The sequence below is a fragment of the Amphiura filiformis genome, chromosome 4 (assembly GCF_039555335.1).
Source record: "Amphiura filiformis chromosome 4, Afil_fr2py, whole genome shotgun sequence".
Taxonomy (NCBI): Eukaryota; Metazoa; Echinodermata; class Ophiuroidea; order Amphilepidida; family Amphiuridae; genus Amphiura; species Amphiura filiformis.
Genome location: NC_092631.1, coordinates 53370654 through 53394783, shown reverse-complemented (window position 1 = coordinate 53394783; position 24130 = coordinate 53370654). Strand labels below are relative to the sequence as shown.

At 37.4% G+C, this 24130-nt stretch overlaps 2 protein-coding genes across 2 annotated transcripts in view; one reads left to right on the top strand and one right to left on the bottom strand.

Moving 5' to 3' along the window:
* Nucleotides 1-822: 822 nt before the first annotated feature.
* Nucleotides 823-6720, bottom strand: LOC140150259 (uncharacterized). Its single transcript, XM_072172264.1, has 5 exons — nucleotides 6591-6720; nucleotides 5645-5920; nucleotides 4072-4341; nucleotides 2349-3510; nucleotides 823-1021 (listed from the first exon to the last, which is right to left on the bottom strand). The coding sequence occupies exons 1-5, from the start codon at nucleotides 6658-6660 to the stop codon at nucleotides 823-825; spliced, it is 1977 nt and encodes a 658-aa protein (XP_072028365.1). The 5' UTR covers nucleotides 6661-6720.
* Nucleotides 6721-10515: 3795 nt separating this feature from the next.
* LOC140151063 (structural maintenance of chromosomes flexible hinge domain-containing protein 1-like) overlaps nucleotides 10516-24130 on the top strand; it is a 135379-nt gene continuing 121764 nt past the window's right edge. The window contains 1 exon segment of the mRNA XM_072173263.1: nucleotides 10516-10688. Within this exon segment, the coding sequence (XP_072029364.1) occupies nucleotides 10536-10688 (153 nt within the window). The 5' untranslated portion in view covers nucleotides 10516-10535.

The following is a 24130-nucleotide window of genomic DNA, read 5'->3' as shown; positions in this document are numbered from 1 at the left end:
GAACGGGACTTCCATTCTGTACCCTACTATAAGACAAAATAATAGCGATATGCATTCAATTTATACGGTACGCCACTGATACAATTGATTCAATGATACACACAGTAACATACGCGCGCGATGTGTTCGGGGATGTGTTGATCCAGCACTCGATCAGTGAGCTCAGAATAAACCCGGAGATACGCTGTTTTATTATGAATGTTAAATTTTACTGTAATTTAAGCACTTCAGGCTTAGTCTTTTACAGGGCATTTATGTACAACAATGGCCATTACAATGGTGCAAAACGTAGAAATTCGAAAAATATTGAGGGCGTTGCTGTGGAACAAATCACACATTATGGCTGAGGATAATGAGCATGCGCAGATCGTAAAAAAATAGTCATTTCAGCTGATAAATGGCAACGCTGCATTCGTAATGGGGAGGAAGCGTGTATTTTTACGGTAGCCGGTGGTGTGCACGCTTAGTTTGAATCGATCACGAACAGACTGCGTGGCTGTTGAAGAACTAGTGGATTCGCCCTACTATAATGGCAATTTCTGACACGAAGATATAAGGATGATAACGCTGTGCGATGGAGGGACACGCATTGCCAACATGGGTACTGGATTGCGATTTTCTTTCCTTTCCTCTGTTGTTCTGCTCAAAATTAAAAGGGGACATCTGACAGTAAAAGTTAACATTTGGTGGAAAAGAATAGAAACCTATTTTATGGAAAAGTTATAAAATGGCTTTACCTGATTGAAATCACTAAATGATTGCTATACGAAGTATTGTTCGCATATATATTGCTTTATTTATAAATTTATCTATTTCATTATTTTATACGGAATATTGATAAGTAGTGGTGTTGAAGCAGTGATTTTCCGAAATATACGCTATTGTCTGCAAACGTCCTGTAATATGTAGAGAGGGAAGTGGTACAAAGTTCACTGGGACCCGTGGTTCCGACGCTAAATTATTATGTATGATCTGCTGATGCTGGTCTCGATTTCCATCATGATGTGCCAAGTTTTTTCTCCTGTTAAAATATAAGAAAGTAATAGGCTTTTAGCTAACGGATAGAAGCGTATATCAAATTGCATCATGAATACGAGGAATGTCTTTCTGATATCAAATAATATTTACTTTTTGTTCACGGAGTGAACATTTCCCCCCTTGAACCCATATCTCATATGCACAGTTTATTCCTTACATACACTGTGTCTTGAATAGCTATTGTAGCCCATCAACCCTGTGGTTAAGAGGCTAGGAAATAATTCCTAATGTCTCATACCCAGGTTTGTATCCCTTTGTCTAATCCTGTCCCACATGACAAGGACTTTTTAGCACATCTTATTTTGTATTGAGGCAATGGCAGCCAGGACTATTTTTTTTTTGCCTTTTTCTAAGCATGTTTACTATTGGATTGAGCCATCACATGATTATAATAGGCTTTACTGATTGGTGGGTAAGGTCAATGCTATTGTTGATTTTGTGATAAGGCTGAGCATATATGAAAAATACACTGGATATTTTGATACAGGCGATTGACCCAATTACTGACGAAATTTAGTTCCTGTTATTTTACCCAGTAATGGTTGCTTATATAAATTGGAATATAATTATTGGGCCAAGGTTTTTATCTGCATGGTATAATTGAATTTCAATAGGCATATGATAGTGGTATTGATTTGGAAGTTTGTATTTCAATGCTGGAGAGTTTCTTGCTGGAGAGTTATATAAGCCAGAGTCAGGATGTAGGTATCATTATGCCTCAAATCACTAATTTATTGTAAGATCAGTGCAGAGTAGGTTTAGATGTGAAAATGGAAAGTTAGAACAAATTATATACACCTGATCCGTGAACTGTGCCTTTTTGAAAGACTCTTTTTGTTGAAATTGGTGATATAATACACATTTTGTTTAAATTGTTGTTCCAAGCGGAGCAATTTGAGACCACCTTGGTGAATATCGGAACAATTTTTTACCCCTGTGGACAATTGTGGAAACCAAAATTTGACATTTTACCTTTATACCTATAACTCAAGAACTATCGGAGACAGGTTAAACTATACTTTTTCTGAATCCTAATAATAAGAGGAATACATACCCAGAATCGACCAATTTCGAAATTTGAGCCCTGCATAAGCGGCCATTTTTGTTTGATGCAAATTAGCATTTTTCTCCCCCATTCTCTTTCGCGTCCTTTTTGGATATGTTGTGGGGATGTCTTTTAGAGATACTTTTATGCGCCAATTTTGTCTAGCTCAAAATGTAAAAAGAAATTAATGGAGAAGAAAAAAATGAAACTTTGGCGCATCCCACTAACGTTTAATTGTTTAGGAGAAAGGAATAGAGTAACAAACCTTGCAAAAAGATGAATGATGCCGAAATAGATTACAATAACCATGAGTATCACTAAAATAGTAACTGCACATACAAGACCAGGAAACAACAGCGTTTTCTTCCTGGTTGTTTCCAATGTGGTTTCCGTAGCTGTCCATACTGTTTTCATGGATATTGTTGAAACCGTCGGGTTTTCACTTGTCGTAGGTCGACTAATTTGGGATGCTGTTGTTGCGTTTGGTGTTTCCGTGGCATCCGTGGTTATAAATGTCTGCAAGAATATTGTTGAAACCGTCGGGTTTTCGCTTGTCGTAAGTCGACTGATTGTGGATGCTGTTGCTGCTGTTGGCGTTTCAGTGGCTTCCGTGGATATCCGTAATGTTTCTAAGGATGTTGTTGAAATCATCGGGTTATAATTTGTCGCATGTCGACTGTTTTGGGTTTCTGATGTTGCCATCGGTGTTTCAGTGGCTACCGTTGTTATCCATACTGTTTCCAAAGATGTTGTTGTAACCGTCGGGTTTTCACTTGGCGTAGGTTGACTAATTTGAGATGCTGTTGCTGCTTTTGGCGTTTCTGTGGCTTCCGTGGTTATCCATAATGTTTCTAAGGATGTTGTTGAAACCATCGGGTCATCGTTTGTCATAGGCCGACTGTTTTCTGTTTCTGTTGTTGCCATCGGCATTTCTGTGGCTTGTGTGGTTACCCATGCTGTCTCCAATGATGTTGTTGAAACCGTCGGGGTTTCGTTTGTCTTAGGTTGACTGTTTTGGAATGTTGCTGTTCCTTTCGTCATCTCTGTGGCTTCCGTAGTTATCCATAATGTTTCTAAGGATGTTGTTGAAACCGTCGGCATATCTTTTGTCATAGGTCGACTGTTTTCTGTTTCTGTTGTTGCCATCGGTGTTTCTGTGGCGTGTGTGGTTACCCATGCTGTCTCCAATGATGTTGTTGAAAAAGACCTGGTTTCATTTGTCGTAGGTTGACTGCTTTTGGATGTTGTTGCTTCTTTCGACGTTTCTGTGGCTTCCGTATCTGTCACTAATGATGTTGTCAAAATCGTCGAGTTATCGTTTGTCATAAGTCGACTGATTTGGGTTGCTGTTACCGCTTTCGGTGTTTCTGCGGCTTTCGTGGTCACCAGCACTTTATTGATTGTTTCTGTAGTGGATTCAGGTGATGCTGAAAATTGAAATAATAAAATAAAACTAACATGATTATACACATTTACTCAGCTCTTCTACAGGTGCATTCAGGATCCATCTGAAAAAGAGTGCTCGGTTTTGGATAAAATCCTTGCCACAAGAATGAATTCGGGGTCCACTGTGGATGCCATCTCAGATAGAAATAATCTTACTTCATACGAGCCCAGCGGGATTACATGGCGTAATGTTGGCGTTAGGGTATTGCGTTTTGCGTGTTTTCCATAGTGGCGTATAGTTTTGTACTTATTGTTTTCATTTTACCAGTAATAATGTGTTTTTATTTCTTTTGAATGGTATATAAAGATAAAATCTATTTATTTTACTGCAGAAATTTCACATCAATTACAAAATAATTATAATGAATGTCTGATTTACACAACTCGATTTTATGTTGGCATTTCTTCAAACCAGATTTTCTCGAAAAATTGTTTATTCGCGGTACCCCACTATTCACCATGTTCACCATTATGGAATAACGCCGGCGAATTATCGTATATATATTTTTTTAAATTTCAAAGTTCCTCTATAAAGTACAAACCTGCTGTCACCGTGAAGTTAACCGTACATCTATAGCTCATTCCACAAGCATCCAAAACCGTATAGTTCAACAGAGTCGTCCCGCATCTGATGGAAAACGGCTGAATATTTTGAACGATTTGATCAAACGTTACATTGATAGGATTAAGGGTTGCATTCTGTATTTCAAGTTCTTCAGTGATCATGCTATCATGACAACTGCTAACATGTTGAATCTGGTTATCCATCTCCGGGCATGTTATGGCTGTTACGTGTTTGCATGTGTCGTCATCTGTTGATTAAGGATATATCGGTAATAAACTGGGCTCAAAAAGAAACTTATAATTTTTCACAAGGTCATATCTTAAAGGAGTATTTCGTGATCCTAGCGTACTCTATTTATGTCATTTTTCATTAGATATTCACGAAAAAAACCTATTCTCAAAATTTCAGTTGATTCCGATTTTGCGTTCGCTAGTTATGCATGATTATGTGTATTACACTGCTCCCATAGACAATGCTTGTAATTTCGTTCTGGTGCACCAGAACGAAATTCAAATTTCACGATATCTTTGCTAAACGAATTAATCTGCAAGAAATATTTTGTACATAAACATTATGTAGCCAGAGGTTTCCAGTGATATAAAAATCTCAATTTTTTTATAGAAAAGTGGGGGGACGAGGCTGTGGATCCTGATAACCACAATTACACACAGGATACTCTGGTCCAAACGCGCCCCAGTAACCAAGCAGTTGTCCAACTGACACAACAACAAAATGCACTGACACGGAACAGCTTCCTGGACCACATTCACAGGTGAATAATTGGCACCCAGCAAAAGCAATCTGTGAGAATGTGTACAAGATCCATACACATGTGATAATTTCCCAAGAGTAGGTGGAATAGTGTGGAAAAGGGGCTGCTTCTGCTTTTCACACACTTTCTTCCAGAAACAGGTCTTGTTCCACACTATTCCACTTACTCACAGATTTCTTGTATTGGGTGTCAATTATTGGGCTGTGAATGTGGTCCTGGAAGCGGTTCCATGTCAGTTCATTTTGTTATTATGTCAGTTGGACAACTCTTTGGTTACCATGATACTGACATGTGTTTAAAGTAGAGTATTGAAATAATCCTGTGTGCAATTTTTGTTCACTTTTATGGACAGGATTTTAAGATACATGTATGACCTTGTGAAAAATTATAAGTTTCTTTTTGAGCCCAGTTTAAATATAAAGAGCATGGAAATGGACTATCACATAGAATAAAGTACGTAAGTGTCAGCTTATACGAAAATAATATTTTAAAATGTGTTTGATGTGGCCATGGTTGAGCCATTTTTGTTCTTTTCTGTCACTTTTGGGCAATTTAGGCCAAATGTCCCCCACAATTTTCTAGACGGATTAACGCCATTCCTTGTGGCTGTGGAACACATCATATTAAAAACTATATATAATTAGGAAATAATAAATCAAAATATATGCATTAAATTTTAAGACTGAAATGGCAAAAAAGAGAGAGAGATGGGAGGCGAGAACTTAAGGAAATAAAGAAAGCTGTTATGGCATATTTTACACGCGTATCATTGTCTTACCGAATGTAACGTTAAATGTGCAACTTTCTAATTCATTTCCACTGGAATCTGTAGCAATTAGTGTAAATGTTCCTTCAGCACAACTAAAGGAGATAGCACCAAAGTTACCCTCGGCCTCCGTTGATACTAGACTTCCAGTATGCTTTTCACCATGTATTGTCGTAACCACAGTCGCCGTATTAACATGATTAACAAAGTAAGGAATTGTGCAATTCTTTGGACGGGTACGGGATCTTTTTTGAGGAGGTGGACAAATCAATACCGGCATAGAAGTATCTATGAAAGGTAGAGAGAGAGAGAAAGAAAGAGAGATACTTAAAACTTAGCTTTCGTTAGCGCGTAAGAGATGGGATTCGTAGAGACCCATGCTACACACTTAAAAATAGGTAGTCAAAATTTTGACTAATTTAGGGGGTCAATTTGAAATAACCCTGGATGAAGTCAAATTTGACTACCATAGGGGTCATTTTCAGTTGTTGACATCATATTAATATGACCCATGATCCCAAATATAGTCCTTTTTTGACCCACGTTCCGGGGTCATTTTCAAACCGGGTACCATGAATGTGGTCATTTCAACAACGTTAGGGGTAATTGTCTAATCATGACCCCCGGATATAGTCATTTTTTGACACTATTAAGGTTATTTTTCAACTGACTCTGTTAGGGGTCAAATCATTTTTTGACCCTAAATGTAGTCATTTTTAACTACAATTTGGGTCAAATCATTTGACTTCATGTACCGGGTCAAAAATGACCCTGCATATGGGGTCAAAAATTACTACTTTAGGGTCATTTTTGACTGCCTATATTTAAGTGTGTAATTGTTCAATCACATGCTACACTAAGAACAGGTCGTAGCGTAGTATAAAAAACAAAATACACAAAATAACATACGTTTATATTTAGCTGCCAGTATATATTTACACAGACACCAATAACTTACCGGCTTCAACATACATATTGGAGCAGAGGTAGATCCACAATAAAACAAGATTGATGAAGATGGTAAGCATTTTAACTTTCGTGGTCACAAATTGAATACTTGTCCGCAACGATCATGACGATTATACAAAAACCTCGATGTAACACACACTAATGGTGTAACAATAATAGCATAGATTGTCAGAAATTTAAAAATTGGAAGTGTTGGTAAAATGAGAGCTAATTGAAGGTACGTGACGTTTGATTAACTTTAGAAGCGCGTTTTTTAAGCTATCATGGTGAAATGGAATCTAAGTTGCATGCTGTCACATGAATAGTTAAAGAGTTTTCAATAAATTCATCCTGGGATTCCCGATCATATTTATAATATTATTGTAATAAGCAACCATGTGTGAAATTCATTGAAACACTGCCATATTGGTTATTTTCACTCAAAGTAAGTACACTGCAAGATTCATATATTGGGGCCGCCTGCATAGGCACACCGTCGCCAAGGTATACTTGGCTGGTGCTGTTCAGTACCAGGGGAGTACCAGTGTAGTACCACACACACGGTTGTTTGATGTGATCATTTATTAATTTTTCTAACAAAACATTATTATAATGTTAAATTCCAGACCTGAATAATACCAACAACTATCACACTAATTATTATACACATATATTTTGTAGCAATTTTTAACATAAATTAGATTTTCGTTTCTATATCAAATTATTCAAGTGCAAGGAACCAAATCTGGCTTCTTTAGACTAAATAAATTACGGGAGATGTTCATCATTTTCTACCCCGGTATCCAAAGATTTTCGTTTGAATATCAAATCGTACATAGCACATTCACGTGTATCGATCCCGGGTATTGATTTTAGTATCTCTGCTGTACCAAGTAATTGTGGGTCCAGTGCTGTAGCAGATTTGGTACTATGTAGGTAGGCCTATTTTGTGTCCACCCATACTGCAGTTACTGTCCGTTTTCCTATACGGTACATAATACACAGTGCTCTTTCCCAGTGACGCGTGACCTCTACAAATAGCCTACGTAAAAAGTATGGGGATATGCCTAGTTAACGTCGCTGTGTGAAAAATAACCGGCCAATATTAAAAGTACTCTTCTAAAGTTCTAGAAAATATAGTTTTGTAACATGTCCTAAATTTTTAGCTAATTTAGATGTTTGGAAATATTCGCACTTTGGTGTTTTAGTTAATGTTATAGGTAATAGAACATTGCCTAGTTAACGTCGCTGTGTGAAAAATAACCGGCCAATATTAAAAGTACTCTTCTAAAATTCTAGACAATATAGTTTTGTAACATGTCCTAAATTTTTAGCTAATTTAGATGTTTGGAAATATTCGCACTTTGGTGTTTTAGGAAGGATATGTAAACGACAGATAACACCAAAAAATATGAAGAAATTATTTCCAAACCGTGTTAAGTCTGCAAACCACCATGTTTCTCATTTTCAAGAACGCTGGTTAACAATAAGCACGTATTGTCTCATTTCGTAAACAATGCCCACACACAATTGTTCTCTAGCGCTCGCTTCAATCGTTCACCCAACTGAAAGGATAATCCCAGCGCATTGCTCCATTGTACGTGTAAAAGCAGAAACATATGATGTGTGTATTAAACCAGAGAAGATATGATTTAATCAGTTGAGCTGTTTTCAATGAGTGTTATCTTGGTTTAATAGCTTTTAATGGGGTTTAAGTCCTGCAAAGGTCGAATTGAATTCTACTGTAGACATGACTGCATCATGCAGTATAATAAGGTGACGTTGGGGGTGTGTAGGCGGCCGCAATAAGAATCTTGTCGTGTAAAAATACAAATAGTATCATAAACCTATTGGGTTCTATACAAATCATCCGATCATTGATTGCATTCAACAAGAAAAGATACAACACATTAGACTATGCCAGTTGAAAACCATACACCCCCGTGGAAGACATGACCTTCATATCCCGCACGTGGTTTTCAAATGGAGCCGGGAAATGGAGTTTTGCTTGATCAGGGCACATGCGTGGGCTAACGAGTTCAAAAAACTCATTGAACCAGGGAAGTAACTTTTCGGATTGAATCAGTTGAAATTCATACACCCCATATTGAAGACATGAACTTAATTTTCCACATGCATTTCAAATTTGAAATGTATGTGGAAAATTAAGCTCATGTCTTCTAAATGGGGTGTATGAATTTCAACTGGAATATGCCGTTACTGATTCAATCCGAGAAGTAACTTCCCTGGTTCAATGAGTTATTTGAACTTGTTAGCCCACGCATGTGCCCTGATCAAGCAAAACGATCGAGGACAAAAGTCAATTGATTATACTTGTTCATTGATCAAATGTTTATTTCAGAAAAGCAAAGTAATTCTAGTAATGAACAGCCAGAGACCTTGTATGAACGATCCCTGGAACAATTACATCTGTCAAATAACGTATGTCCTCATTTTGCTTGGTGTGGGTCACATATGCCTATTTATTATACACGGGTCTAACCAATAGAATAATTCATTATACTTCCTTCTATTAATGTGTTCTATTCATATACTTACCAGAATATTCTGTATTTGTATTTCATCCAAATAAGAATAAAAAAATAAGATATGTCTATAATTAACATTCTGGTTTTTTCTACCCAATCGCCAAATGTCACATCCCCCTCCCCGCCGAGGAAAAATCTAGTGCCGCCACTTTTTCCCCTATAGCAAGAAGAAAGCAATGTTGATTTTCCATTCACATGAGTGCCTAGCAAGAAGAAATTAAGCAATGTTGATATTCCATTTACTGGTAGCTACTGGTGTGCCTAAATTTCAAGGATTTAAAATAAATCATAAGTGATTGTGAGCTATTGTGATTAAGGACCAATCAAGTATTAGATTTAAAATTAAATATTACATATTTAAAATCAAATCTTAAAGATTTGAAATTCAAATCTATCAGAATTTAATATTTTAAATCTAAAATTGATTGGGCCCTAAAATTTATTTTAAAATCCTTAGCAAGAAGAAAGCAAAGTTGATTTTCCATTAACTGGAGTGCCTGGTAATAAAAGGACAAAGTTGATTTTCAATGTCTTTCAAACGATATTTTCCTGCTATCCAAATATTTCATTAATTTATTGTTTAAATTGTCTAATCATTTGACATGTGGAATCGTTTTTCTCGGAATGAATCATCCAGTCAAAGTGTTAAGTGTTCCGGGTGAATATATTTTATCATGAAATAGACTACCATAAATAATGGTAAAGAAATCTTTTTGTTTTAATATGAATTTCAACGATATGACAATAAACATAATGCATTTGCGAAAATTTGTACCCCCAAAAATTTCATTTTGCCCCCCCCACCAAGAAAGCTGGCTACGCCCCTGTTTTCAATTCAATTCAACTCAAAATGTTTTATTCACAAATGTCTTTCTTACATAGGCTAAACTTGATCACAATGTAACAAACCGTATGATATGCAAACAGATTAAACTATAGACTATGGCTAATTTAAATAAGAATTCGGCATGTGCTAATTAGGGATTGCCACATCCAGGAGTTGATCCATGGTATACAAATATTGACTGCTATGAGGGGCATGGTTAAAATTATAGGCCCAAGGTGATCTCAAAACCATGACTATGCCCCGAGGCGTAGCCGAGGGGCATAGTCATGGTTTTGAGATCACGGCGGGCCTATAATTTTAACCATGCCCCGAATAAAAAGCAGTCAATATTTGTTTTATATACCAAATCTTAAGATTCTTGTCATCTGTTTGGTTAAAAGCATCGATTTTGGGAAGATTGATTGGCAACATTTTCCAATATGTCAGCGCTCTAATCAGACACAATAGAACAATAAACCCTGCAGTGCGTTGGAGAATACCGAAATTCAATTTCGAGCACAGCCCAGCCACAGATTGAGTATCAAACACCGCCCAACATCAACAACAAGAAGTCAACAACATGGCGGACGTCGAAGGAGCAGAAGCGCAAACTTCATTTGAAGAAGATTCTTTTGTGCACGTGTATGATAGAAGAAAAGGAGCTGATCCCCCGAAGAAGATTAAATTGGGTGGCTTGTTTACTTTTGACGCATTTCGAGAACGAATCAGAGAGGTAAATGAACGTAATTTACATTTTTTAATGTGCAGCGAATGCCGAAGTGCAAAATTCGGAAGGCGTGCGCGTTTATCATGTGCATATGATAATTTAAAAAAAAGATGCATGCCATGACACACGCTGCATTAAAATAATGATTGAGACTACGAACCGTATAATTCTAGATTTAATGAAACCGGGTATTTTAAATTTTTTATATAAAAGTAATATAGTATTTGACAAATTTTGTTGCCGGTGAATAGCTAGTCTCATCTTGCCAGCATTGGCCAGCAAGACTTCAGTCTACTTCTACTTCTACGACAATACTTGACAGGATCCATAAGTAAGGATGTAGTGTCAAGGAAACTGGTCATGCTCATGCACGGTGCAAAGTCCAATGTGCTAGGTGCTTTATTTACAAGTTGACAGTCGTCGTGCGAGTAAAAAAATGAACATGCCTTTACATGGCATTTGAGACTGCTCCCCGGAAGGCCTCTACTGACGGAGAGGTCAGGATTGAAGCGGGGAGGGCATTCCACCAGGTGATTGTTCTGGGGAAAAAGGCGTACTGGTTAGTATACCCAGTGTGGGCAAGTCATACTTCAGTATGACTTACCCAGCATGACACCAAAGTAAGATATAAGGTGGACCAGCTGTCAAAGTTGTTTACATTCCGAAACACGATATCTGCACCAGTTATGAGAATTCCCACACACCTACCACCTTCAAAATGCACTAAAAACCCTTATTCCATATCTGAAAAATATGATCCCCAACTTGTACTCACTTTGTTCAAGAAAGTTTAAATATCCACAGTCAAATTTCAGCTGTATATGTTCAATGTATATGCTCCAAAACATAACCCCAAATCATGATTTCCAATTATTACACCTCAATACAGCCCAAGGCAGTGCAAGCAATAAAAGAGCACAGTAATCCATAGCACCAAATGTGTGCAGAAAGGCATGAAATGGCAACCCTTTCTAAATTGCCAACATGTTAACTCCTCATTGGTTAATGCTTGCATGCTTGAGTGGAGGGTATTTCAAGACATAGCATGCCATGCATGTGCAATGATGTGTGCAATATTGCATCATTATCTGGAACATGTGTGCATATTATCATCATTATTGAGGCATAGTTCTTATCTCTGCACTAGATGGTATTGAAGAATAGGTCAGCCAGTGCAAGGAATGAGATGGAAAAAAACATCCTATCCTGCATTTGGGAAGAAGGCATCTCCCAATGAGTGTGGTTGGGAGTTGACATGGCAATTGGGAGGCTTGGTCAAGCACATTGTCATAGAGGTCAGAGCATGCTATGATAACATCTCTGATCAATTCATGAAAGTTGGAGATTTAGGAAGCTGCTGGTGGGAATATTGACATGGAATTATCATTTTTAAAGGAACATAAATGTTGAAAATGGGTTCTATCAATCTTTCACCATGTGGTGGTCAAGTTTGGACAAAACAAGAAATGGTAAGTGAAACATATTTGGGAGAAAATTACAGCTGTACATTGAAGGTGGCATGTTGTGGTAGTCCATTGGGAATGTAAATTAGTATGATGTTCCGTGTATAACTGGTTAGTACAAGGAACTTATACGATGTCCTCATTCACAAACTGATACTATCTGTCCATCGTATACATGTAAGACTGTTACCGCACGGCAACTGGTTGAAGGAATATTACACAGTCAAGAATAGGCTCCATCATTTTTTTGTTCTGAACCCTCCCAGTCTCCCAAAACATCAAAACATCAAAAGCGTTGCACTTATACTTACTTAAGACTGTCCTTTTCATATAACTTAGACAAAGTAGGGCCAACTTGCCTAGAAATGGTCAAATTTTGGCAAGAAATATCTCTGTGTAATCCTATGTAAGTCCCATATCACATCGTTATCGGCGATCGAGGTTTTTTTTTTTCTGAAGTTTGGTTGGTATCCACCAGCGTCATGCATGTGACGTGACACGGCTAAAATAAGCGACCGGAAATCGGGATCGTTAAAACGTCAACAAATTTCAAAACATAGAAAGCAGTAAACTTATTGGCGAGCGGTCCGAATTTTGAGCCTAAGTTTACGTGGTGAACTACGTACTGGTAGAGTTGAATACGAGCAGGAATGATCTGGAATTTGTTAGGGTGGTAGTACCTGGTGTTTGAAGATGGCATCTGGATAAGGATTATACCTGATCTCATGTACCAATACCTTGTGTATTGGTACATGATTCGGCGGGTATACTTCAGCAATAGCGAATAAGTGGTCGTTTTTACTCTGTTCAAAACGTCACATGTACACCAAATACAGCCCCCGAAATGGTCTACTTTTAGCGTGCCTTAACTCCGAAACAGTTTAGTCAAAGTTAAAAATGCGATCCCCCAACCCTTTGCTTACCTTGGACGAATTTGCAGTATTTTCTGCTAGCTCCGTGTTGAAAAATGGCCGGTACATGCCCGGTACAAACATAGAAATGGCCACATTTGCTTCAGTCCTGGTATGAATATTTCTTCCGTAATCCAATGGTTGCAACGTGGGCATCACGATGATAGTCTCCTACACAACCAGCTTTGTGTCGGGCTGACGCTTCGTCGATCCTAAAAGTGAGGACAGCGTGAGCTCTTACCTGCGTAAAAGTCTGTTCGACAAAGGCAATAAGGATGATTGACAGCGCCGTTCATTGGGCGGAGCCATTATATTACAGCAGACAGGTTGCGCTGTTCTCTGACCTTGACTGTTCGTCACGTAGACATACCGTGACCTGGGTACACATACAAAGCTGGGGATGCGACTGCGGCCGCCATTTTGACACGCTGGTATCTACTCTTCAGAAAAATTACTTTTGGTGACGTTTTATATCAAACAATTTTCGATAACAGATTTCTACTAGGATGTCCATTTTTTATTAATGAAGGTGCATGTAGTTTGGAGGAATAACGCGGGATGTTTCGAGTTTTATTTCAACTGGTGGTGTAGGAAGGTGAGTGAATTCGTGAATGAGGCCGGGATTGAGGTTTTGTTGTTTCAACGATCCGGTAGTAGGATACGTAAACGTAGGCTAAAATGTTTAATGACGCCATGTTTACATGAAAACATTAGCTGCTGCGAGGTCAGTGTCGTTGAATTCTTTACCTAAATTCCTTTCAGGATATTCTGATTTCACTTATTTATGATGTGTACGAAAATTCACCATATAAACTCAAAAGTGTGAATGCAAGCTGTTATTGCTGACAATAGAAACATTGTTGCAAAGTCATTAAAAACAGGTATGTATTACAGACGTTCTTTGGCCGAAACGAGATACAGGCTAGTTAGGCAGTCTAGATAAGGATATGATCTGCATTGATGGCCACAGACTTGGTGAAGATTTTGAACATCAGAATAAGGCATGCTGATTTGCGCCGGTTCTCAAGGGACTCCCACTGCAGTTCGTGGAGCATAGATGACACGCTGTCCCGATGATGTATGCCTGCCATTTCCACATACTTGTGCATAATACGGAAGGTCGAGTTGTGCCCATTTAATGTTTAGGCCTATGTTAAACTGTATGTTATACAAATTGTACAGCTATCATTTCTACCCTATGACGAACCGACATACCTGTAAATCAAATAGCCCACAAAAACTGGTCATCGCTGGTATTTTTCATGAAGAAAAACGACACTTTTTACGCCGAACATGTCCAAAACACGCCAGCTGACGTACAAGCCTCCCCACGCATGTACATAAACAAGCCGTGTTCATTGTTTAATTGTCACCTGCAGCTGTTCGCAAGAAAACTTTCTGCATAAAATTACCTGGGGTCGTTATCAGGCCTGAGACACACTGGCGCTAGTTTGAGGACAGTCACTATGAGTTACTAATGTCGGCACATGCAGAAAATGCGTGATGGGTCGCCATTTTGTGACTCGTGCAAGCTAACACAAACAAATTATTGGACTTAATGATCTTTTCAAGTTTTAATAAAACGTGCATCTATCATGATAATATTACATTTTATTATTTGAATTACATAAGCTATGTCAATTTTGTGTCCATGTTAATTTTTATATGGATTTACCTGTGTTGATTTTAAACTGTTGTGAACGTGGAGCTACGCAAACTGGCAGGCGATTACCCACCATGCAATGCGAATACACGGAAGCGATCCAGTTTAGGATGCATCGCAGTTCCTATTGTGTAAACCAGGCGTAAACCGCCCATCCAACCTGATCGTGTGCACAGGATTTGTGCTGGAGGCTAGTTAATGCGCACAACCAATGCGCAGAAGAAGACCTTGATACTAGGCGGAGCTTACGTTTCACAATGATTGACAGCTGTGAGTAGTGAAATTCTGTTCTGTGATTGGTACAAAAATATGGTTCTCGTATAAATGAATATATTATCCATGGCTTCAAAATTAGGAACCGTTTCTTCCACAGAGCCCTAGATAGGGCTCTATGGTCTCTACTCATCATACACGACCGTAGAAGATCTGGCCAGCGACGATGCTTGCCAATCAGGCTAGCTATTTGTACGGCGTGGCCTCTCATCCTTTATTATCTCTGGTCTTGTCACGCTGGTAGATTCGCCCATCTGTGATTACTGACCTGGATCTGACAGAAGATTGTGGAATTTACGATTTTCAGCAGCAGGATTTTATGAAACTGCCAATATTTGCAAGTATTCTGAAGGATCGGTAATAATTAAAATATTTTTCATGGCGTCGGTAGTGCAAGTTGAAGTTAGTGAATTTGTGGTTTTGTATGTTATGTGCAAGAGTGTTTTCAGGAAGCGTAAATAGGCAGGCCGTTATGCTAAACTCTCCATCTTATATATGTAAGTTCGGCGAAGAACTGGACACATCACACGGTAGTGTGATGTGTCCAGCCTGGATATGGGCTATTTCATTATAAATGACAACATTGAGTCCCAAAAGGGGTCAAAATTCAAACTCATTTATTTCATGCAAATTCATTATCATTTCAAAGTTCAGATGGTGTGTCAATAATTCTCAAAATATTAGAGCGTCAAACCCTCAGGAACCATTAAAAAAATTAAATTGAATTTTTGCTGTGTAAAACATAGCTGCCGTCTGGAGGGGACATTTTTTTAAACAATTTAATACACAACTTTGAAAGAGTATATGTAACCAACATTGGGTTCATACTTATTCATATTTAGTCTGTAATAATTGTTGTATGTTCCTTTACACTTCAGTGTCTTAAATATGCCAGTTTCAATATAAAACAATTAGTAAATTGATACTAATCCAGATAAATGGTGCAAAATTACTACATATTTTAAGGATAAACTTTATCTTCACATGAAAAATTCATGAAATAGTCATTTTGTCCTGCCCAATAGCTACACTGATGCATAAGTGAGTATTCTGCGTCAATCTGTTGTACTAGTCATGGAAAACCTAAAATAAAAGACCCTCCTGTGTCATTTGTTCTGGATAGGACACATTTTTTAACACATAATAAAGCATACTTTAACTTTAGAAATAGCTGCATCAATATTATTGCATCAATATTATTGCATAAAAGATCCCCAGCATTTAAAATCCACTACAAACAGGGTTAATATTCTGGTTAAATTAGGAATATTGCAATTTTTAGCTAACCGAAGTTCAATGCAGAATAATATCATATGTGTTCTCAACAACTGGACAATAATTTGAACACTAAAGTGGTTTGTAAGCATAATTTGCAATAAAATGCAAAAAATTTCTTGTGGGTTTGGCTCTTTGAAATTTTTATTTTTTAGTTTGTTTACCAATTCATGGAAATGACATAATTGTGCTGGAGAGGACATTTGTTAAATTGCAAACAGAATCGTGGATACAGGCTTGCAAAAATGCAACAAATACCAAATCATGTGCCACCTTGGTAGAAGGAAGACCACTCTTCCTCTACAAATTTCACATTCTATGATATAATCCTTCTTATTTCAACAATTAGTAATTAACTTCAGTTCTGGAGAGGACAAATTTTTAACGCGGAACTGTGGTATCAAGAACAAGTGGTCTACTGTATGTAAAATAAATGAATTCCTCAATCAGTGCCCTGTCCCATCAATTGGTAATATAACACAGATTATACAGGTAGGGTAAGGGTTTATATTTCCTCTTTAATGTTAACAAAAATGGAGGCATGAATTGGAGAGGACACTCATTTTTTATTTAACGCAAAATGCCAATTTTGCAAGAATCTACGGAATTTTAACGTTTTTGCACCAATTTTCACCATTCAACTTGCTTGATGTTCCACACATATCATATTTTCATTGCAACAAGCACATTGCCATAGAATGTACCTAATTTTTCAAAGAATTAATTCAGAATACATGGGCAAAATGAAATGGGACTCCAAAATTGGGTTAAAAATGTACCTTTTGGCAATTTTTTTATGCAAAAAATAGACAGAATTCTGTAAAAATGCTCATGTAGCTTGTAGTTTGTGGCATACTTAGAATTAAGTTAATAACACTGCATTATCACCCTAATTATATCAACCAGATATGATAAAAGCCATTTTTGTGAACGTGTCATTTATAATGAAATAGCCCATATACCGATGATGGTACTTGAAAGGATGAATCTTGCAGCAATCTTTATCATAAACATAAAAAATGGGTTGTGCGTCATGAATTGGGGTATAGGAAAAGGTGGAGGCGTTACATTTTTTCATTTTATTCTGTACTGAGCTAGTTTTTGTCTCGCCTGAATGTTCAGGGAGAGACTTAGTAATCACTATGGTGTGTGTGTGTCCGTGTGTGGGGGGGGGGTGTGTGTGTGCGTGTGTGCGTTCGGAAAAAGCTTGTGAACGCGTTATCTTGAGAACCGTAAGTGCTATGATGATGAAACTTTATAGGGGGTAGCATGACCAGAGGGTGTCGACCTGATTAGATTTTGAGCGCAAAATATGGTAATTAAGTACCTAATTTGCATAATTTATGCGTAATAAGCAAAATACCTTGTGAACAGATTATCTGGAGATCCGTATGGGGTACAGTGGCGTAACTTGGTGGGGAGTAAGCGTGGCCAGATGTTCTCGACCTGATTAGATTTTCAGCGCAAAATATGCTAATTAAGTACCTATTTTGCATAATTTATGCGTATTTGATGCGTATCAAGCAAAAAAACCTTGTGAACAGCTTATCTGGAGATCCGTATGGGGTACAGTGGACGTAACTTGGTGGGGAGTAAGCGTGGGCAGATGTTCTCGACCTGATTAGATTTTCAGCGCAAAATATGCTAATTATGTACCTAATTTGCATAATTTATGCGTATTTGATGCGTATCAAGCAAAAAACCCTTGTGAACAGCTTATCTGGAGATCCGTATGGGGTACAGTGGCGTAACTTGGTGAGGAGTAAGCGGGGCCAGAGGTTCTCGACCTGATTAGATTTTGAGCGTAAAATATGGTAATTAAGTACCTAATTTGCATAATATATGCGTAATAAGCAAAATACCTTGTGAACAGATTATCTGGAGATCCGTATGGGGTACAGTGGCGTAACTTGGTGAGGAGTAAGCGGCGCCAGAGGTTCTCGACCTGATTAGATTTTGAGCGTAAAATATGGTAATTAAGTACCTAATTTGCATAATATATGCGTAATAAGCAAAATACCTTGTGAACAGATTATCTGGAGATCCGTATGGGGTACAGTGACGTAACTTGGTGGGGAGTTGCGTGGCCAGAGGTACTCGACCCGATTAGATTTTCATGAGGTCAAAGGTCACATACAAGGTCAACTGAGGTCACCAAATCTTTTAATAATTAATTTTCAACTGTGCATCACATATCCCAATAACAGCTTGATCGGTCATGTAATTAAGGAAATATGACGACTTTAAGATAGTCGCTTTCTTTGTAAAGTATAGCAAAGTAGCACTTTCAATGAGTGATAACTCGTAAAGGAAGCATCTTTCTGTTTTGATTTATTTGATGAAATAGTTCTTTGGTATTGCCAAATTTGATTTTTCAGCGCAACATACTTTTTCCAATTTCGTGAGGTCAAAGGTCACATACAAGGTCAAAGGTCAACTGAGGTCACCAAATCTTTTAATAATTAATTTTCAACTGTGCATCACATATCCCAATAACAGCTTGATCGGTCATGTAATTAAGGAAATATGCGACTTTAAGATAGTCGCTTTCCATGTAAAGTATAGCAAAGTAGCACTTTCAATGAGTGATAACTCGTAAAGGAAGCATCTTTCTGTTTTGATTTATTACTTTGATGAAATAGTTCTTTGGTTTTGCCAAATTTTTGGAAGGTCATTACGGGGTCATCCGAGGTCACTCAGGGGTCATCTGAGGTCAAGTTATTAAAAACTCGTATGGGCATGAAACTTGGTGGGTACAGTCATCATTTAAAGCCAAATTTTTGGAAGGTCATTTTGGGGTCACCAGGGGTCATCTGAGGTCAAATTAGTAAAAACTGTCGTATGGACATGAAACTTGGTGGGTACAGTCAACATTTAAAGCCAAATTTTTGGAAGGTCATTTTGGGGTCACCAGGGGTCATCTGAGGTCAAATTAGTAAAAACTGTCGTATGGACATGAAACTTGGTGGGTACAGTCAACATTTCAAGCCAAATTTTTGGAAGGTCATTTCGGGGTCATCTGAGGTCAAATGAGTAAAAACTGTTGGATGGACATGGAACTTGGTGGGTACAGTCAACATTTAGAGCCAAAATTTTAGAAGGTCATTTCAGGGCCACCAGGGGTCATCTGAGGTCATATTAGTAAAAACTGTTGCATGGGCATGAGCCACCAGGGGTCATCTGAGGTCATATTAGTAAAAACTGTTGCATGGGCATGAAACTTAAGGGTACAGTTACCATCGGCCAGATAATCGTGCCCAGCCGATAACCGCCAAATTCATTTACCTCTCTACCAACAGTTATCGCAAAAGCAGGCGGTCACAAAAGCAGACGAGACTCGTGGTTCGAGAACCGCCTTGTTTTCTCATTTTGTTGCTAATTTATCTAGAGCTCTAAAATTGTGGAAAGTAAAAACTAATTCACACTGTATATACTTCTTGAGATATTGCAATTCAAATGATGCAGAGTCGGGGGTGGAGGTGCCTACGGTTGAGGTGCCTACGGTTGAGGCATGTGTTAAAGTATAGGGAATATTGATTTTTCGTGCCTCCTGAATTTATTTTTTACTGCAACTCTGTAATCCCGCAAGGTATTGAGATGGATTATGTACCATTGTTTTGGTATTGATGTCTAGATTGCATTTTGACCAGTTTTACTCCAAGCTAGGTTAATTTGTTGCAAGTGTGCTGCATTCTGTGTCATGGGTTCTAGGCTTTTCCTATACGTTACTGTGTTAACTATTCATTCAGCTCCGAAATGTTCTGAAGGTCATATTTCTTGAAGGAGTTACCCACTGCTGTAAAAGTTTACATTTTTTGGATGGAAAATTGATGAGGAATTCAAATATGCCACTGGTTTTTGTGTGAGGCATGGAGGAAAAAAGTTTTGATTGAAAATGTAATAAAAATCATAAAAATTATGTACGACTTTTGAACACCCTGTATCTCAGTTCAAAGGCAACATAACTCATCCTTACAAGTTTGCTTTTTTTGAAAGCCTACAATGTTATTAGCACATCTAAAAAGGTTTTAGCAGAACTGGTGTTTATGTTAGTAAATAAGAGAGGAACAAAAAAGTATACTTTTTTGAACCAAAATTCAACTTTTCCACCCTATATGACATTTGGCACCCTGTATATTGACCAATTGTTTGTACGTGTGCATTCCTGGTACGGTACTCTAAGCTTTACAGTGATATAATTGTACATGGTTTTGATGAACAGTTTATGAATTAGACCAGTTTAAGTACAAAAACATGTAAATTGTTCAATTTTTTAGTACCGGTATGTAATTCATGGCACATATTTTGACCACTTTTGCACTAAGTACCGTAACCACTCGGGTATAAGCCCCCGATGGCAGATTTCACTTGAAAATGGGGTGGGCTTATAACCGGGAAGGGCTAGTGCTTAAATTTAAAAATAAGAACAATCACCCCCATTGGTATATGCCCAATGTACCAGTAATTTCTATCATCTATGTCAATTTCTTAAAATTATAAGTGTGGAATGTTGATTATCAACTGATATTTTTTTAGTTTTGTTCTTAAATATGAGAGCAAAGCATTGATTTGATTTAAGAACTTGGCCAACACTTAGTACTGGGCTTATACCTGAGTGCACCCTTGTTCCCAGAATGTTTTAAAAAATAGGGGATGGGCTTATAGCCGAAGGTGGGCTTATACCCGCGTGGTTACGGTAAATTACCGGTACTCCATGAAGATTGCAGGTTTTGCCAACTCAGGGAATGTTGAACCCACCCAAAAGATAAGATCAATGTAGATCAATTATCTCAACTTTGGTATGTTAAGGCTGGTTCAAAGTGAATATTCGAAGGCGAATATTCGGCTTCGAATACGTTTTGGGCGTCAAAATATATGCGACGAATATAAAACTATGAACCGGAGAAAGATATATTTCTACAATTCATAGCGTTGCCCGACTGTTAACAAGTATTGCCCGTTGACCAAGGTAAGCAAAATTTAGAGAATTTCTTTAACGAAGTTAATAAAATCATAATAGGTAAACTCCATTGAACTATTGTCATGATTTAATGTCTGTATAAATGGGTCAAATAGGAGCAGTGGCGTAACCAGTGGGGGCCGGGGTGCAAGCTGCCCCCCGGACACAAAACAACCTGGAAGAAGAGTCCCCGGAAGAGTCAAAAATTGGGAAGGGGGAAAGAGAGAAAAAGAGGGAAGAAAAAAGAGGGAAGAGAAAGGGGAAAGAAGAGAAAAAATGGGAAGGGAGAAGAGAAAAAAGGGAAAAAAGAGGGAAGAGAAAGGGGAAAGAAGAAAAGAAAAAAGAGGGAAGAAAAGGGGAAAGGGAGAAGAGAAAAGGGGAAGGGACTCAAGGGAGAAGAGAAAAGGGAAAGAAAGAGAGAAGAAGATCTATAGGCCTACTACTTTCATTGTGAAATTTGTACTCTGAAACACTGATATTTTCTAATATGCCAAAACCAGGAGCTTCATGGCGCTCAGCCCCCTGACCCCGCCTGGGCTTTGCCCCTGGACCCCACCGACTCCACCCGTTTAGCGCCGTGGCAAGCGGCGTTCTCTCGAATATAAATACTAAAACTTTTGATCAGAAATTGGGAAATTTTTCAATCTTGCCCCCCCCCCGGATAGTCAGGTCTGGTTACGCCCCTAACCTGAATAGGAGTCAAAAAGATTTGGTTTTCGGGGCATTTACGACCTGTCTGTAACAGGCGCGGAGGTTGACCCATACCTTAGGTTTCAACTGCAAAGCAAATCAAGAAATGAATGAGTAATAGATAAATAAATAAATAAAATAAATAAATAAATAAATAAATAAATAAATAAGTAAATAAAAAAATAAATAAATAAATAAATATATATATAAATATATATAAATAAATAAATAATTAAATAAATAAATAAATAAATAAATAAATATAAATAAATAAATAAATAAATAAATAAATAAATAAATAAATAAATAAATAAATAAATAAATAAATAAATATCATAAGATATGATTGAAGCGACGACAAATATGACAGCCCTCACAAGTGTTATATATGAGACCACCCACGGTGACCCACCAAATATATATCTGTCGAGTTCAACAAAATTCAACTCCCACAAATATATTTCCGGTGAATACTTTTTTCATTGGCTGATATCCACTTGAGATCGGTATCATCAAAGTAGTATTGCTCTCATTTCATAATTCATTGAGCAATCAATTTTGGCATTTGACCGAAATACTCGTCAAAAGATAAAAAGTCTTGTTCCGAACTTGTGTAGGCCTACATTGCTAGGGCCTAAGTGTGTTTTAATGCCTGATTCACAAATTATAGAAATAAACAAGAATTTATTTTAAAAGAACACGCAATGATAGGGTACCAACGCCGTGGTTTTGGTTGTTCTGCATAGTTTATGAAGAGATTCATTGCAAAGCGCTATATATCCATTCCTACATATTACTCATTATGCCCTCTTTATTATTAATTATAATTATGAATTTGACTGATAACAACGCATTACATCTTTATTCGGCCTAAAATAACAAAATGGGTGAACTTCCATGGCAAACGCATTTTTATATCAATAACCAATGATTTACCACCCGGACCCTCACACGTCCTCTGCCAGGGGCAGATGCATATGGGGACCTAGAACTGGGGCCAAACATTATTTATGTAAAACCGGTGTGGAGGCATAAATCTGAATTTGGAGTTAGACTTTTTTTCTGCATCAGTCGATTTAAATAGAGCTACGTTAATATGGAAACATTCACTTGTACATTTAGGTTATGTTTGTACCCCTAAATATCATATTATTTGCATAAAACATTACTAATCATATAAAAATGGGTACTCTTGTACCGCACTAATAAGGGGCACACCACTAAATCAATGCATAGTAGGTCTATTTATTGTGGGACATTGGAGCACATCAGACATGTCGAATAGGATTCTGAATACGAAGAATGTCCTTCTGATATCAAATAATTTTGATTTTTGAAATTGCAATGAAATACACATTTTATGGCAAATGATTAAAAATTGATATTTTTGATATTTAACAGTACTCAAATGAAACTTAATAAATATGATGATTTATACTTATAGTGTATGTAGGTGGGATGAAAAGTCGACAATCAATTGACAATTTTGACCTTTCGTATTGAAGATATGGATTTTTTCCCCAAAACACCAAAAAAATTAGGTCTTTTGGGGAAAAAAATCCATATCTTCAATATGAAAGGGCAAAATTTTCAATTGATCGCCTGGCTTTTCCTCCCAGCTACATACACTTTAAGAAAATATCATTAGATTTATAATATTTACTTCGAGGACTGTTATATATCAATATGTGAAAAATATCACATTCTAATAATTTGTCATAAAATTTGTATTATATATCGTGAATTTCAAAAAATGAAAATTATTTGATATCAGAAAGACATTCTTCGTATTCATAATGTAATTCGATATGTCTGATGTGCTCTCATGTCCCACAAAATACTGTCAAAACGCTCAAAACGCTCATTCCAGATCCTTTAATTTTCATTGGGGATTTTTGAAATCATCGTTCGTCGAACGATATTCAGGTGACCTCGAGCCTTTCATATAAATTAGTAGTATCTCGCTATCAGTTGCGCGATATTTAATCCGATTCAACTCATATTTTATTCGATTTGCCGTATATATTTTGCGTCACAAAAAGTATTGAAGCGAATATTAGTCTTCGAATATGCACTATGAACCGACCCTTAGTATCTAGTACAAATGGGATTAAAATCATCCATGTAGCCCAAACTCTGGTACAATGGGATTAAAATCATCCATGCAGGCCAAAACTGTCCTTGAGAGAGTTCCTCGGCTACATCCTTGGAGC